The 15,682-nt window shown below is 46.8% G+C and overlaps 1 protein-coding gene across 1 annotated transcript in view; it reads left to right on the top strand.

The window, feature by feature from the left end:
* Positions 1–15,682, top strand: part of naa60 (N-alpha-acetyltransferase 60, NatF catalytic subunit) — a 34,823-nt gene that overhangs the window by 15,227 nt on the left and 3,914 nt on the right. The window contains exons 5-6 of the mRNA XM_083650250.1: positions 11,452–11,708; positions 15,321–15,473. Coding sequence (XP_083506376.1) covers positions 11,452–11,708; positions 15,321–15,464 — 401 coding nt within the window. The 3' untranslated portion in view covers positions 15,465–15,473. The remainder of the gene's footprint in view (positions 1–11,451; positions 11,709–15,320; positions 15,474–15,682) is intronic.

Below are 15,682 nucleotides of genomic sequence, written 5' to 3'. Positions count from 1 at the left end.
TGTGTGAATTCGCCGAAGTTTGTGATTTTCTCCTGGTAGTCGGGGGAGGGAGTTGATGGGCTTGTGGCCGTTTGCTTACCGTAATTACCATATGTAAGTGGTCACGCACAGAGGGGATTGTTGGGAAAGAGATGGCTGTTTGAGGAAGCTCCCATTTACCGTATTACCGTAACATTTCAACAAAACAACATAACACAACACCACCGTTGTTTATTTTTACAGTGCACACAGTGTCCGCGGTGTGGTGAAAAGAGGGCAAGAGAAGAAATTAAAACAGAAGTGGATTTATAGTTAGAAAGAGTGCTAAAAAAGAGAGATTTTTTTTTTTTTTTTTTTTTTTTTCTGAAAAAATCCATAGATAAGACGCACCGTTATATAAGCCGCAGGGGCCAAAAAACGGGAAAAAAGCCGCGGCTTATAGTCCGGAATTTACGGTAGTTTGAACGTAGCAGTTAGTGTGGACTTTACACCCTAACTTAAGACAGAACTTACGTTCAGCTGGTGCAACAGGCTGGACTGAAAAAAAAAAAAAAAAAATTAATTAACCAAAAAACTTCGAATATATTCGAACGAATTTCGGGCAATTAAAGTTCGTTCGAATTTTATTTTGGGAAAAAGTGACAGCCCTAATACACACAGAGCTTTCTGTCCTCTGAACCTACCCATACACACAGAGCTGTCTGTCCTCTGAACCTACCCATACACACAGAGCCTTCTGTCCTCTGAACCTACCCATACACACAGAGCTTTCTGTCCTCTGAACCTACCCATACACACAGAGCTTTCTGTCCTGTGAACCTACCCATACACACAGAGCCTTCTGTCCTCTGAACCTACCCATACACACAGAGCCTTCTGTCCTCTGAACCTACCCATACACACAGAGCTTTCTGTCCTGTGAACCTACCCATACACACAGAGCTGTCTGTCCTCTGAACCTACCCATACACACAGAGCCTTCTGTCCTCTGAACCTACCCATACACACAGAGCTTTCTGTCCTCTGAACCTACCCATACACACAGAGCTGTCTGTCCTCTGAACCTACCCATACACACAGAGCTTTCTGTCCTCTGAACCTACCCATACACACAGAGCTTTCTGTCCTCTGAACCTACCCATACACACAGAGCTTTCTGTCCTCTGAACCTACCCATACACACAGAGCTGTCTGTCCTCTGAACCTACCCATACACACAGAGCTGTCTGTCCTCTGAACCTACCCATACACACAGAGCTGTCTGTCCTCTGAACCTACCCATACACACTAGGGCTGTCACTTTTCATTCGAAATTCGAATGCAACTTCGAATGTGGGGGAGGGGGTTCGTTTTCGAAATGTAATTTGAATGTTCAAATTTTATTTTTATTTTTTATTATTATTACCGTAAATTCCGGACTATAAGCCGCGGCTTTTTTCCCGTTTTTTGGGCTTTTTTGGCCCCTGCGGCTTATATAACGGTGCGGCTTATCTATGGATTTTTTCAGCAAACGGCCACTCGGGAACCTCCAAAATCTATGGATGTTGGTATGAGGCAGAACGAGAGCAAGACAGACATTACGAGAGCGAGACCCTGATTGGATGATGTTGCAAAAAATGTGCCTCGCGACCTGATTGGAGCACTGTGCCACTACGCTCTCTCAGCCACTACGGTAAAACACCCTCCCTCGCTCCGGGGGGAAAATGGCAGGGATTGAGCCTGAAAGACAGTCTGAATGAAATTGAATGTAACATTCCCAATTCTATGTATTACATTCTAAAAAACTAACGGCAACATTTTGGAAGGCTAAGCCACACAATTAGCTCGTTGTAATCTAACATCATGCTTCAAAAGATGGCTGTGTTACGACGATGGCGGCGAGAAGAAGAAGGAAAGAAGGAAATCGAGCAGCAGCACGTAACCTTGGCATCAGGGTGTTGACACAGAGAGCAGACGGCCGAGGTGCCGTTCAGATCCGACTGAAGGCTCAAGTTTGCCAGTGGATCCTGACAGCGTGGAGGAGTGTCAAAACATCCACGATCACCAACGGTTCCGAAAGGCTGGACTGCTGCGTGATGAAGAGGAGGACGCCGCCACAGCTGAGGGCCTTCAGAGGCTGTTCGATTCCGACAGTGACGAAGAGGAGTTCGTTGGTTTTGAGAGCGACAACGAAGGAGAGAGGAGAGTGGCTGACGAAGCCACCCTGAGCCTGTTCGTTTCCGACACTGAAGATGAGGACTTTGGTGGTTTTAGTACGCAGGAAGAAGACGAAGATGAGGATTAATGACTTGACTTTTCTGGTTACAGCCGTGTACTGCACCTTAGCCTAAAAGATGAAGACGAGGATTAATGACTTTTCTGGTAGGCTGATTACCGTATATTTTAAGCAGCCGTGTTACTGCAACTTTAGGCTTACGCGCTTACTGTCGTGTTACAGGCACTTTATTTTGCACTTTAAAAAAAACACATTTAATTTAGCCATTGATATTGCCTCGTCAAGCGCTGTAAGCTTTGTTTTTTGTTATGGTACTACTGTAGGCTATAATGTAGATCAGTGGTTTTCAACCTTTTTCATGCCAAGGACCCCTAAATTTACACAGCACAGTACATGTTCTGTAGCTACTATTGCACTAAATGGTAACACTTGAATACGTTATGCAAATATGCAACTTGTTTTGTTGAAATGTTAATAAATGGGAGCTTCCCCAAACAGCCATCTCTTTCCCGACAATCCCCTCTGTGCACGAACCGTTTCATATGGTAATTAAACATCAAAACACCCGCGGCTTATAGTCCGGTGCGGCTTATATATGTAAAAAACAGTCAACTCTGCAGGTGCGGCTTATACACCGGTGCGCCTTATAGTCCGGAATTTACGGTATTATTATTTTTTTTTATTATTTTTTTTATGAACCAAAATTAACCAACTGCTGCTTGCTGGTAATGTTAATCCCATGTCAGAAAAAGTCTCCAGATTTGTCGCGTTAGTCTCTTCTGAGAAAGATTGTCTCCAGGGACTGCCGATCTACTATGAATCACCTCATTCAATGGAAAGGAATTGCTTCAAAATGTCCCCATTCGATGGGGTGGAGTTGTACAATCTCTACAACCCAGTTTCTCTGGGTTGTAGAGATTACTTGCAAAACCCCATTCAATGGACAGCTCTACAACCCAGTTTCTCTGGGTTGTAGAGATTACTTGCAAAACCCCATTCAATGGACAGCTCTACAACCCAGTTTCTCTGGGTTGTAGAGATTACTTGCAAAACCCCATTCAATGGATAAACCTGGGGTCTCCGAGGCCTGGGTGGGCCGCAGGACCCTGTGGAGGTCCTGGGGTCGCTTCGGGGGGTCTGCGGGCCGAACGGAAGGTCTGGGGGCCGAATGGAGGGTTCGAGACCCTCGGGGGTCGTCTCTGGAGACCCCTCCAAGCCTCTCCCATGCCCCATGCCTAATCCTAACCCAGACCCTAACCTCTCCCACCCCCATGCCTAAACCTAACCTCTCCCACCCCCATACCTAAACCTAACCTCTCCCACCCCTAACCCTGAACCTAACCTCTCCCACCCCCCATGCCTAACCCTAACCCTAACCCACCCCCCATGCCTAAACCTAACCTCTCCCACCCCCATGCCTAAACCTAACCTCTCCCACCCCTAACCCTAACCCACCCCCCATGCCTAAACCTAACCTCTCCCACCCCTAACCCTAAACCTAACCTCTCCCACCCCCCATGCCTAAACCTAACCTCTCCCACCCCCATGCCTAAACCTAACCTCTCCCACCCCTAACCCTAACCTCTCCCATCCCCCATGCCTAAACCTAAGGACACAGGGGTCCAAGCAGACCCTCCCCATGCCTGCAGAGGTGGGCAGGGTGGTTGAGAGAAGAGCCAATGGAGAATCCTATCCATTAAATGAGGTTTTGCAAGTAATCTGTACAACCCCTGAATCCTACCCATTAAATGGGGTTTTGCAAGTAATCTCTACAACCCCAGGGAAACTGGGTTGTAGAGATTGTACAACTCCTCTCCATTCGATGGGGGCATTTGAAAGAAATTCCTTTCCATTGAATGAGGTGATTCATAGTAGATCGGGTGCAAAAGTTGTCTCGAGTTGGATGCAGCCAAGTTTGTGAGGCAGTGTTGTGACTGTGAGCGTCCAAGCTAACACGTCGGGCTGATGCCCGGTGGCCTGCAGTGGGTTGCACCAGCTGTGCGTAAGTTGAAACGTAAGCTAGTTTGAACGTAAAGTCTCACTAAGTCCGAGTTTACGCACTACTAAAAATATTTGGGTTGCACCAAGTGAAATAGTTACAACGTAGGCATAAGTTAGAACTTAAAATTTACACCTACGTCTTACTAGGTGTAAAGTCCTCCGTAAAATAGCAGTTGGCACGGATTGCAACTTGGCACCGTGGCGCATCGTTGTTTTGCGTCCGCAACGCGCTCTCCGTGATAAATTACACCCTTTGATATTTATGACTCACGCTTTTGTTTCCCACAAGCTGCAGCACTGCATACAAATTAAAATAACCGCAACAATTTAGTGAGGCAGGATGGTGGTATAGCCTACAATACTGATGAAGAGCTCACAGATAAACGTTAACAGTAATATGAACCTAAACGAACGTTACTCAATAACGTTCTCATTTGATTAGTGTTGATGAAATATGAAAGCACTAATTTGCGGTGGGCAACATGTCCTGTTTCACTCCACTTAAACAACCGTAAATAAACACCGTTTCCACCGTGCTTTTCACTGATTGGTCACAGATACTGTACACGTCATTGTCTGCGACACTATTTTGGTTAGTATGGACTTTAGGGTCTACTAGTTAAGATGTACCTTACGTCTCCGTGGTGCAACCAAACAAAGACACAACTTTAGTGTCAAACTAACTAGTTTGAACGTAGCAGTTAGTGTGGACTTTACACCCTAACTTAAGACAGAACTTACGTTCAGCTGGTGCAACAGGCTGGACTGAAAAAAAAAAAAAAAAATTTAATTAACCAAAAAACTTCGAATATATTCGAACGAATTTCGGGCAATTAAAGTTCGTTCGAATTTTATTTTGGGAAAAAGTGACAGCCCTAATACACACAGAGCTTTCTGTCCTCTGAACCTACCCATACACACAGAGCTGTCTGTCCTCTGAACCTACCCATACACACAGAGCCTTCTGTCCTCTGAACCTACCCATACACACAGAGCTTTCTGTCCTCTGAACCTACCCATACACACAGAGCTTTCTGTCCTGTGAACCTACCCATACACACAGAGCCTTCTGTCCTCTGAACCTACCCATACACACAGAGCCTTCTGTCCTCTGAACCTACCCATACACACAGAGCTTTCTGTCCTGTGAACCTACCCATACACACAGAGCTGTCTGTCCTCTGAACCTACCCATACACACAGAGCCTTCTGTCCTCTGAACCTACCCATACACACAGAGCTTTCTGTCCTCTGAACCTACCCATACACACAGAGCTGTCTGTCCTCTGAACCTACCCATACACACAGAGCTTTCTGTCCTCTGAACCTACCCATACACACAGAGCTTTCTGTCCTCTGAACCTACCCATACACACAGAGCTTTCTGTCCTCTGAACCTACCCATACACACAGAGCTGTCTGTCCTCTGAACCTACCCATACACACAGAGCTGTCTGTCCTCTGAACCTACCCATACACACAGAGCTGTCTGTCCTCTGAACCTACCCATACACACTAGGGCTGTCACTTTTCATTCGAAATTCGAATGCAACTTCGAATGTGGGGGAGGGGGTTCGTTTTCGAAATGTAATTTGAATGTTCAAATTTTATTTTTATTTTTTATTATTATTACCGTAAATTCCGGACTATAAGCCGCGGCTTTTTTCCCGTTTTTTGGGCTTTTTTGGCCCCTGCGGCTTATATAACGGTGCGGCTTATCTATGGATTTTTTCAGCAAACGGCCACTCGGGAACCTCCAAAATCTATGGATGTTGGTATGAGGCAGAACGAGAGCAAGACAGACATTACGAGAGCGAGACCCTGATTGGATGATGTTGCAAAAAATGTGCCTCGCGACCTGATTGGAGCACTGTGCCACTACGCTCTCTCAGCCACTACGGTAAAACACCCTCCCTCGCTCCGGGCGGAAAATGGCAGGGATTGAGCCTGAAAGACAGTCTGAATGAAATTGAATGTAACATTCCCAATTCTATGTATTACATTCTAAAAAACTAACGGCAACATTTTGGAAGGCTAAGCCACACAATTAGCTCGTTGTAATCTAACATCATGCTTCAAAAGATGGCTGTGTTACGACGATGGCGGCGAGAAGAAGAAGGAAAGAAGGAAATCGAGCAGCAGCACGTAACCTTGGCATCAGGGTGTTGACACAGAGAGCAGACGGCCGAGGTGCCGTTCAGATCCGACTGAAGGCTCAAGTTTGCCAGTGGATCCTGACAGCGTGGAGGAGTGTCAAAACATCCACGATCACCAACGGTTCCGAAAGGCTGGACTGCTGCGTGATGAAGAGGAGGACGCCGCCACAGCTGAGGGCCTTCAGAGGCTGTTCGATTCCGACAGTGACGAAGAGGAGTTCGTTGGTTTTGAGAGCGACAACGAAGGAGAGAGGAGAGTGGCTGACGAAGCCACCCTGAGCCTGTTCGTTTCCGACACTGAAGATGAGGACTTTGGTGGTTTTAGTACGCAGGAAGAAGACGAAGATGAGGATTAATGACTTGACTTTTCTGGTTACAGCCGTGTACTGCACCTTAGCCTAAAAGATGAAGACGAGGATTAATGACTTTTCTGGTAGGCTGATTACCGTATATTTTAAGCAGCCGTGTTACTGCAACTTTAGGCTTACGCGCTTACTGTCGTGTTACAGGCACTTTATTTTGCACTTTAAAAAAAACACATTTAATTTAGCCATTGATATTGCCTCGTCAAGCGCTGTAAGCTTTGTTTTTTGTTATGGTACTACTGTAGGCTATAATGTAGATCAGTGGTTTTCAACCTTTTTCATGCCAAGGACCCCTAAATTTACACAGCACAGTACATGTTCTGTAGCTACTATTGCACTAAATGGTAACACTTGAATACGTTATGCAAATATGCAACTTGTTTTGTTGAAATGTTAATAAATGGGAGCTTCCCCAAACAGCCATCTCTTTCCCGACAATCCCCTCTGTGCACGAACCGTTTCATATGGTAATTAAACATCAAAACACCCGCGGCTTATAGTCCGGTGCGGCTTATATATGTAAAAAACAGTCAACTCTGCAGGTGCGGCTTATACACCGGTGCGCCTTATAGTCCGGAATTTACGGTATTATTATTTTTTATTTTTATTTTTTTTATGAACCAAAATTAACCAACTGCTGCTTGCTGGTAATGTTAATCCCATGTCAGAAAAAGTCTCCAGATTTGTCGCGTTAGTCTCTTCTGAGAAAGATTGTCTCCAGGGACTGCCGATCTACTATGAATCACCTCATTCAATGGAAAGGAATTGCTTCAAAATGTCCCCATTCGATGGGGTGGAGTTGTACAATCTCTACAACCCAGTTTCTCTGGGTTGTAGAGATTACTTGCAAAACCCCATTCAATGGACAGCTCTACAACCCAGTTTCTCTGGGTTGTAGAGATTACTTGCAAAACCCCATTCAATGGACAGCTCTACAACCCAGTTTCTCTGGGTTGTAGAGATTACTTGCAAAACCCCATTCAATGGATAAACCTGGGGTCTCCGAGGCCTGGGTGGGCCGCAGGACCCTGTGGAGGTCCTGGGGTCGCTTCGGGGGGTCTGCGGGCCGAACGGAAGGTCTGGGGGCCGAATGGAGGGTTCGAGACCCTCGGGGGTCGTCTCTGGAGACCCCTCCAAGCCTCTCCCATGCCCCATGCCTAATCCTAACCCAGACCCTAACCTCTCCCACCCCCATGCCTAAACCTAACCTCTCCCACCCCCATACCTAAACCTAACCTCTCCCACCCCTAACCCTGAACCTAACCTCTCCCACCCCCCATGCCTAACCCTAACCCTAACCCACCCCCCATGCCTAAACCTAACCTCTCCCACCCCCATGCCTAAACCTAACCTCTCCCACCCCTAACCCTAACCCACCCCCCATGCCTAAACCTAACCTCTCCCACCCCTAACCCTAAACCTAACCTCTCCCACCCCCCATGCCTAAACCTAACCTCTCCCACCCCCATGCCTAAACCTAACCTCTCCCACCCCTAACCCTAACCTCTCCCATCCCCCATGCCTAAACCTAAGGACACAGGGGTCCAAGCAGACCCTCCCCATGCCTGCAGAGGTGGGCAGGGTGGTTGAGAGAAGAGCCAATGGAGAATCCTATCCATTAAATGAGGTTTTGCAAGTAATCTGTACAACCCCTGAATCCTACCCATTAAATGGGGTTTTGCAAGTAATCTCTACAACCCCAGGGAAACTGGGTTGTAGAGATTGTACAACTCCTCTCCATTCGATGGGGGCATTTGAATGCAATTCCTTTCCATTGAATTGGATGCAGCCAAGTTTGTGAGGCAGTGTTGTGACTGTGAGCGTCCAAGCTAACACGTCGGGCTGATGCCCGGTGGCCTGCAGTGGGTTGCACCAGCTGTGCGTAAGTTGAAACGTAAGCTAGTTTGAACGTAAAGTCTCACTAAGTCCGAGTTTACGCACTACTAAAAATATTTGGGTTGCACCAAGTGAAATAGTTACAACGTAGGCATAAGTTAGAACTTAAAATTTACACCTACGTCTTACTAGGTGTAAAGTCCTCCGTAAAATAGCAGTTGGCACGGATTGCAACTTGGCACCGTGGCGCATCGTTGTTTTGCGTCCGCAACGCGCTCTCCGTGATAAATTACACCCTTTGATATTTATGACTCACGCTTTTGTTTCCCACAAGCTGCAGCACTGCATACAAATTAAAATAACCGCAACAATTTAGTGAGGCAGGATGGTGGTATAGCCTACAATACTGATGAAGAGCTCACAGATAAACGTTAACAGTAATATGAACCTAAACGAACGTTACTCAATAACGTTCTCATTTGATTAGTGTTGATGAAATATGAAAGCACTAATTTGCGGTGGGCAACATGTCCTGTTTCACTCCACTTAAACAACCGTAAATAAACACCGTTTCCACCGTGCTTTTCACTGATTGGTCACAGATACTGTACACGTCATTGTCTGCGACACTATTTTGGTTAGTATGGACTTTAGGGTCTACTAGTTAAGATGTACCTTACGTCTCCGTGGTGCAACCAAACAAAGACACAACTTTAGTGTCAAACTAACTAGTTTGAACGTAGCAGTTAGTGTGGACTTTACACCCTAACTTAAGACAGAACTTACGTTCAGCTGGTGCAACAGGCTGGACTGAAAAAAAAAAAAAAAAATTTAATTAACCAAAAAACTTCGAATATATTCGAACGAATTTCGGGCAATTAAAGTTCGTTCGAATTTTATTTTGGGAAAAAGTGACAGCCCTAATACACACAGAGCTTTCTGTCCTCTGAACCTACCCATACACACAGAGCTGTCTGTCCTCTGAACCTACCCATACACACAGAGCCTTCTGTCCTCTGAACCTACCCATACACACAGAGCTTTCTGTCCTCTGAACCTACCCATACACACAGAGCTTTCTGTCCTGTGAACCTACCCATACACACAGAGCCTTCTGTCCTCTGAACCTACCCATACACACAGAGCCTTCTGTCCTCTGAACCTACCCATACACACAGAGCTTTCTGTCCTGTGAACCTACCCATACACACAGAGCTGTCTGTCCTCTGAACCTACCCATACACACAGAGCCTTCTGTCCTCTGAACCTACCCATACACACAGAGCTTTCTGTCCTCTGAACCTACCCATACACACAGAGCTGTCTGTCCTCTGAACCTACCCATACACACAGAGCTTTCTGTCCTCTGAACCTACCCATACACACAGAGCTTTCTGTCCTCTGAACCTACCCATACACACAGAGCTTTCTGTCCTCTGAACCTACCCATACACACAGAGCCTTCTGTCCTCTGAACCTACCCATACACACAGAGCTGTCTGTCCTCTGAACCTACCCATACACACAGAGCCTTCTGTCCTCTGAACCTACCCATACACACAGAGCTGTCTGTCCTCTGAACCTACCCATACACACAGAGCTGTCTGTCCTCTGAACCTACCCATACACACAGAGCTGTCTGTCCTCTGAACCTACCCATGCACACAGAGCCTTCTGTCCTCTGCATTCATTTCATTCGTGATTCTACACGTTTCCTGAAAGCTTATGGATATGGATGAAACGGAGCAGGGGCACACACACACACTCACACATTTGACTCTCTACTGCCCACTAGTGGATGTATTGCTTAACATGATACCAACGTGAAAGACGTATGGAAGTATGTGGGCAGTGACAGTTACACGGAGACATTTATTTTTGGATGAAAATGGAGAAGGGGTAGGAGGAGTGACATTGAAGAGCAGCGCGCTTTTCCTCCAAATGCTCCGCCCAAAAAACACTAGCCGCCAAGAGCGCCTCAACGCCAGGTGAGGTTCTTGAGAGAGGAGCGCTCCTAGTGCGTTCCTTACCACAGAGAATGAAAGGTGCTCGCTTCTCAAATACACCCATCCTTTGTACACTACACAGCCCCTAAGGCTACGTTCACAGACAGCACCCAAGCCTTGCCTACGCCTTTGCCTTTTCTGTCAATGAGGCTGTGTACACAGGGCGCCTCAACGTGAACCTTGCGTGTACCCACGCCTCGCCTGAGCTGCGCCGGTTTTATCGTTTAGGCCTGAGTTCTATTTTCAAGCCGACTAGGCGCGTGAAGGCAGACTTTTTCTGTCAAGACATGAAGGAAGATCGCGACAATATCCGTGGGAAATGGCAAAGTCAACTGAATTTCCAAATAAAGTGGTGTTACTACAACAGTGTTGAGCAGAGAGAGAGAGATTGACGGGAGAGAGATTGACGGGTGGCTATCACGTGGGGCTTTCTCCTCCCGTCGGTAAACAAATCTTCAGGAGAGAGAATAGCGACCGAAGAAGCAAGATGGACTGATGAATGAAAAGTTAATCCACTTAGTACAACAGCATCCAGTTCTCTATGACAACAGTGACCCAAGAAGGAGACCTGGTTATACATATCCAGCATCAATAGCACATTAAATATATCAGATTTGTTTTACCTACCCATGATAATTCGGGACCACACGTGACAAAAAAAAAAACACTCGGGAGAGAGGAGAGGCGCTTGTGACTCGGCTCAGGTGAACGTGGAATAGGCGTCCAGTGTGATCGCAAAAGCGTGTGATAGGTTCACGCCCAGCTCAAGGTATGTAGGCGTAGGCGTGGGTTGAGGCAAGGCGAGGCGTAGGTGCTCTGTGTGAACTTAGGCTAAGGCTGTCTACCCGCTCACATTCTCTCACTAACTCTCCTCTCTCCACCCCACTGCCTAGGCTCTCTACTGCTGGACAGTTTGAAAGAGCACATCTCAACCACAGCCCAGGACCACTGTAAGGCCATCTACCTGCACGTCCTCACCACCAACAACACTGCCATCTACTTCTACCAGAACAGAGACTTCAGGCAGCACCACTACCTGCCCTACTACTACTCCATACGAGGTGTCCTCAAAGACGGATTCACATACGTGCTCTACATCAATGGCGGCCATCCGCCCTGGACCATATTATATCCTTTTGGGAGAAGGGGGGTAAGAAAACTAGGAAGGAGCAAGCTCGCTAGCAGCAAGCTACGCAAGCTCATGGAGGTATGACAGCTGTAAACAAAGGATGTCATTGGTCAAACGTATTTTCCCCCCGTGTTTTGTGTTAAAATAAGTGTTAAATGGCTCTATATTCTGACACCAATCACTGAGATAGAGTGCTTGGTCAGTGTTTTGAAAACCCCCAACCCCCCGCTGTCCTCTATCTCTCTCCTGTAGTCCTGCAGGCAGGGCGGACGTATCTCCGCAACCGTAACTCTTAGAGACTCAGGGATGGTGGCGTTGGATTCGGGGTGGAAAAATACCTATAGCTCTTAACAGGCATCGCAATCCAACCTTCCGTTTGCCAGAAAATGACAACTTTTCTCTGATTGGCGCCGACTTCAAACTATCAGAGAAAAGTTTAAATTTTCTGCGAAACGGAAGGTCAGATTACGATGCCTATAAAGAGCTATATGTATTTTTCCACCCCCAATCCAACGCTGCCATACGGTTGCAGAGATACGTCTGCCCTGCATGCAGGACTACATGAGAGAGATAGAGGACAGCGGGGGGTTTCAAGTCACTGACCAAACACTCTATTTCAGTGATTGCTGTCAGAATATAGAGCCATTTAACACTTATTTGAACACAAAAACATCGCTGAATGCAGCTTTAAAAGGGGGGGGGGGAGACGTGTAATCTGTTATTGATTTTTCTAAATGCATAATATGAATTAGTATCTGGTTATCCGTGTACACGGTGACACCCCTAATATGGGTCATTCTACCGAATTTGTTCAAAGTCAAGAGTTATTAAGTCAGGGTTATTAAGATTACTGCTTGATTACTGCTTAAGATTTGGATACTTTAAATGCTTTTTATGCCTCCGCCGGCGATAGCCAGGCCGGAGGCATTATGGATCCGGGTTGTCCGTCCGTACGGCCGTACGTCCGTCCGTCCGTCCGTCCGTCCGTACGATGTTTGTTAACGCGATATCTGAGGAACGCCTGGGCGGAATTTCATCAAATTTGCCTCAAACATCGACTTAGACTCAAGGATGATCGGATTAGATTTTGGTGGTCAAAGGTCAAAGGTCAAGGTCACTGTGACCTCTCCAACGCCATTTTCAAGCTTGTTAACGCGATATCTCAGGAATGCCTTGACGGAATTTAATCAAACTTGTCTCAAACATCGACTTGGACTCAAGGATGAACTGATTAGATTTTGGTGGTCAAAGGTCAAAGGTCAAGGTCACTGTGACCTCTCGAATGCCATTTTCATGCTTGTTAACGCGATATCTCAGGAATGCCTTGACGGAATTTAATCAAACTTGTCTCAAACATCGACTTGGACTCAAGGATGAACTGATTAAATTTTGCTGGTCAAAGGTCAAAGGTCATGGTCACTGTGACCTCTCAAACGCCATTTTCCAGCTTGTTAACGCGATATCTCACGAATGCCTTGACGGACTTTCATCAAATTTGCCTCAAACATCGCCTTAGACTCGAGGATGATCTGATTAGATTTTGGTGGTCAAAGGTCAAAGGTCAAGGTGAGCTCTCGAACGCCATTTTCAAGCTTGTTAACGCGATATCTCAGGAATGCCTTGACAGAATTTAATCAAACTTGTCTCAAACACCGACTTGGACTCAAGGATGAACTGATTACATTTTGGTGGTCAAAGTTCAAGGTCGCTGTGACCTCTCACACACTCAATTTCCAAGCTCTGTAACGCAACATCACAGGAGCGCCTTGACGGAATCTCTTCCAATTTGCCTCAAATGGCGATTTGGACCCCAGAATGAACTAATGGCGGAGGCATAAGTCCGCGTTGCGGTCGTTCTAGTTCAATTTGTTTTCTGTTTGTGGGACAGCAGCAGTTTGCACCAATTTGGTAGAATGGCCCATATAGTACTTTGCTCCTCAGACCACTTGCCTGTGGACAGTTCACACACAGCAATCGAGCGCCGAGCCAACGCCCATTTGGCTGTTCTCTGATTTGGCTGTTCTCTGATTTGCCTGTTCTCTGATTTGCCTGTTCTCTGATTTGCCTGTTCTCTGATTTGCCTGTTCTCTGATTTTCTCTGATTTGCCTGTTCTCTGATTTGCCTGTTATCTGGGGGGGCTTTTGTTGTCAGCAGAGGGCTATCATCGTGTATCAGAGGGCTATCATCGTGTATCAGAGGGCTATCATCGTGTATCAGAGGGCTATCATCGTGTATCAGAGGGCTATCATCGTGTATCAGAGGGCTATCATCGTGTATCAGAGGGCTATCATCGTGTATCAGAGGGCTATCATCGTGTATCAGAGGGCTATCATCGTGTATCAGAGGGCTATCATCGTGTATCAGAGGGCTATCATCGTGTATCAGAGGGCTATCATCGTGTATCAGAGGGCTATCATCGTGTATCAGAGGGCTATCATCGTGTATCAGAGGGCTATCATCGTGTATCAGAGGGCTATCATCGTGTATCAGAGGGCTATCATCGTGTATCAGAGGGCTATCATCGTGTATCAGAGGGCTATCATCGTGTATCAGAGGGCTATCATCGTGTATCAGAGGGCTATCATCGTGTATCAGAGGGCTATCATCGTGTATCAGAGGGCTATCATCGTGTATCAGAGGGCTATCATCGTGTATCAGAGGGCTATCATCGTGTATCAGAGGGCTATCATCGTGTATCAGAGGGCTATCATCGTGTATCAGAGGGCTATCATCGTGTATCAGAGGGCTATCATCGTGTATCAGAGGGCTATCATCGTGTATCAGAGGGCTATCATCGTGTATCAGAGGGCTATCATCGTGTATCAGAGGGCTATCATCGTGTATCAGAGGGCTATCATCGTGTATCAGAGGGCTATCATCGTGTATCAGAGGGCTATCATCGTGTATCAGAGGGCTATCATCGTGTATCAGAGGGCTATCATCGTGTATCAGAGGGCTATCATCGTGTATCAGAGGGCTATCATCGTGTATCAGAGGGCTATCATCGTGTATCAGAGGGCTATCATCGTGTATCAGAGGGCTATCATCGTGTATCAGAGGGCTATCATCGTGTATCAGAGGGCTATCATCGTGTATCAGAGGGCTATCATCGTGTATCAGAGGGCTATCATCGTGTATCAGAGGGCTATCATCGTGTATCAGAGGGCTATCATCGTGTATCAGAGGGCTATCATCGTGTATCAGAGGGCTATCATCGTGTATCAGAGGGCTATCATCGTGTATCAGAGGGCTATCATCGTGTATCAGAGGGCTATCATCGTGTATCAGAGGGCTATCATCGTGTATCAGAGGGCTATCATCGTGTATCAGAGGGCTATCATCGTGTATCAGAGGGCTATCATCGTGTATCAGAGGGCTATCATCGTGTATCAGAGGGCTATCATCGTGTATCAGAGGGCTATCATCGTGTATCAGAGGGCTATCATCGTGTATCAGAGGGCTATCATCGTGTATCAGAGGGCTATCATCGTGTATCAGAGGGCTATCATCGTGTATCTCGGCATAAGACGTCAGGTCTAAGTGTGTTTGTGTCCATGTGTGTACATGTGTGTGTGTCTTCTCTGTGTCTGTTGCGTTTTACCTTAATTCCCCCTCCCACTGACTATATCCAGCACATTGGGTCGGCGCTGGCCAGCCTGAGCCCATGCTCCATCCCCCAGCGGCTGTACAGGCAGGCCCAGTCGCTGCTGCGCTCTCTGCTGCCCTGGTCCAACATCGCCTCCAAGACCGGCATACAGTACAGCAGAACAATGTGACACAGCACGGTAGGTGCCTGTGTGTGTGTGTGCGTGCGTGTGTGTGCGTGTGTGTGTGTGCGTGTGCGTGCATGTGCGTGCATGTGTGCTATTAGGGTTGGAACTTAGCACAGTCCTAGCCTGGGTAAACCCAGCCTTCAACGTGACGTCACAGGCTATGCCTGTAGCGTAAGTTTCTTCCTGACAGATAGCACATAGAGGTCACGTGGAGGCTGGGT

Source organism: Poromitra crassiceps (assembly GCF_964638095.1).
Source record: "Poromitra crassiceps genome assembly, chromosome: 13".
Taxonomy (NCBI): Eukaryota; Metazoa; Chordata; class Actinopteri; order Beryciformes; family Melamphaidae; genus Poromitra; species Poromitra crassiceps.
This window is presented reverse-complemented; position numbering and strand designations above follow the sequence as displayed.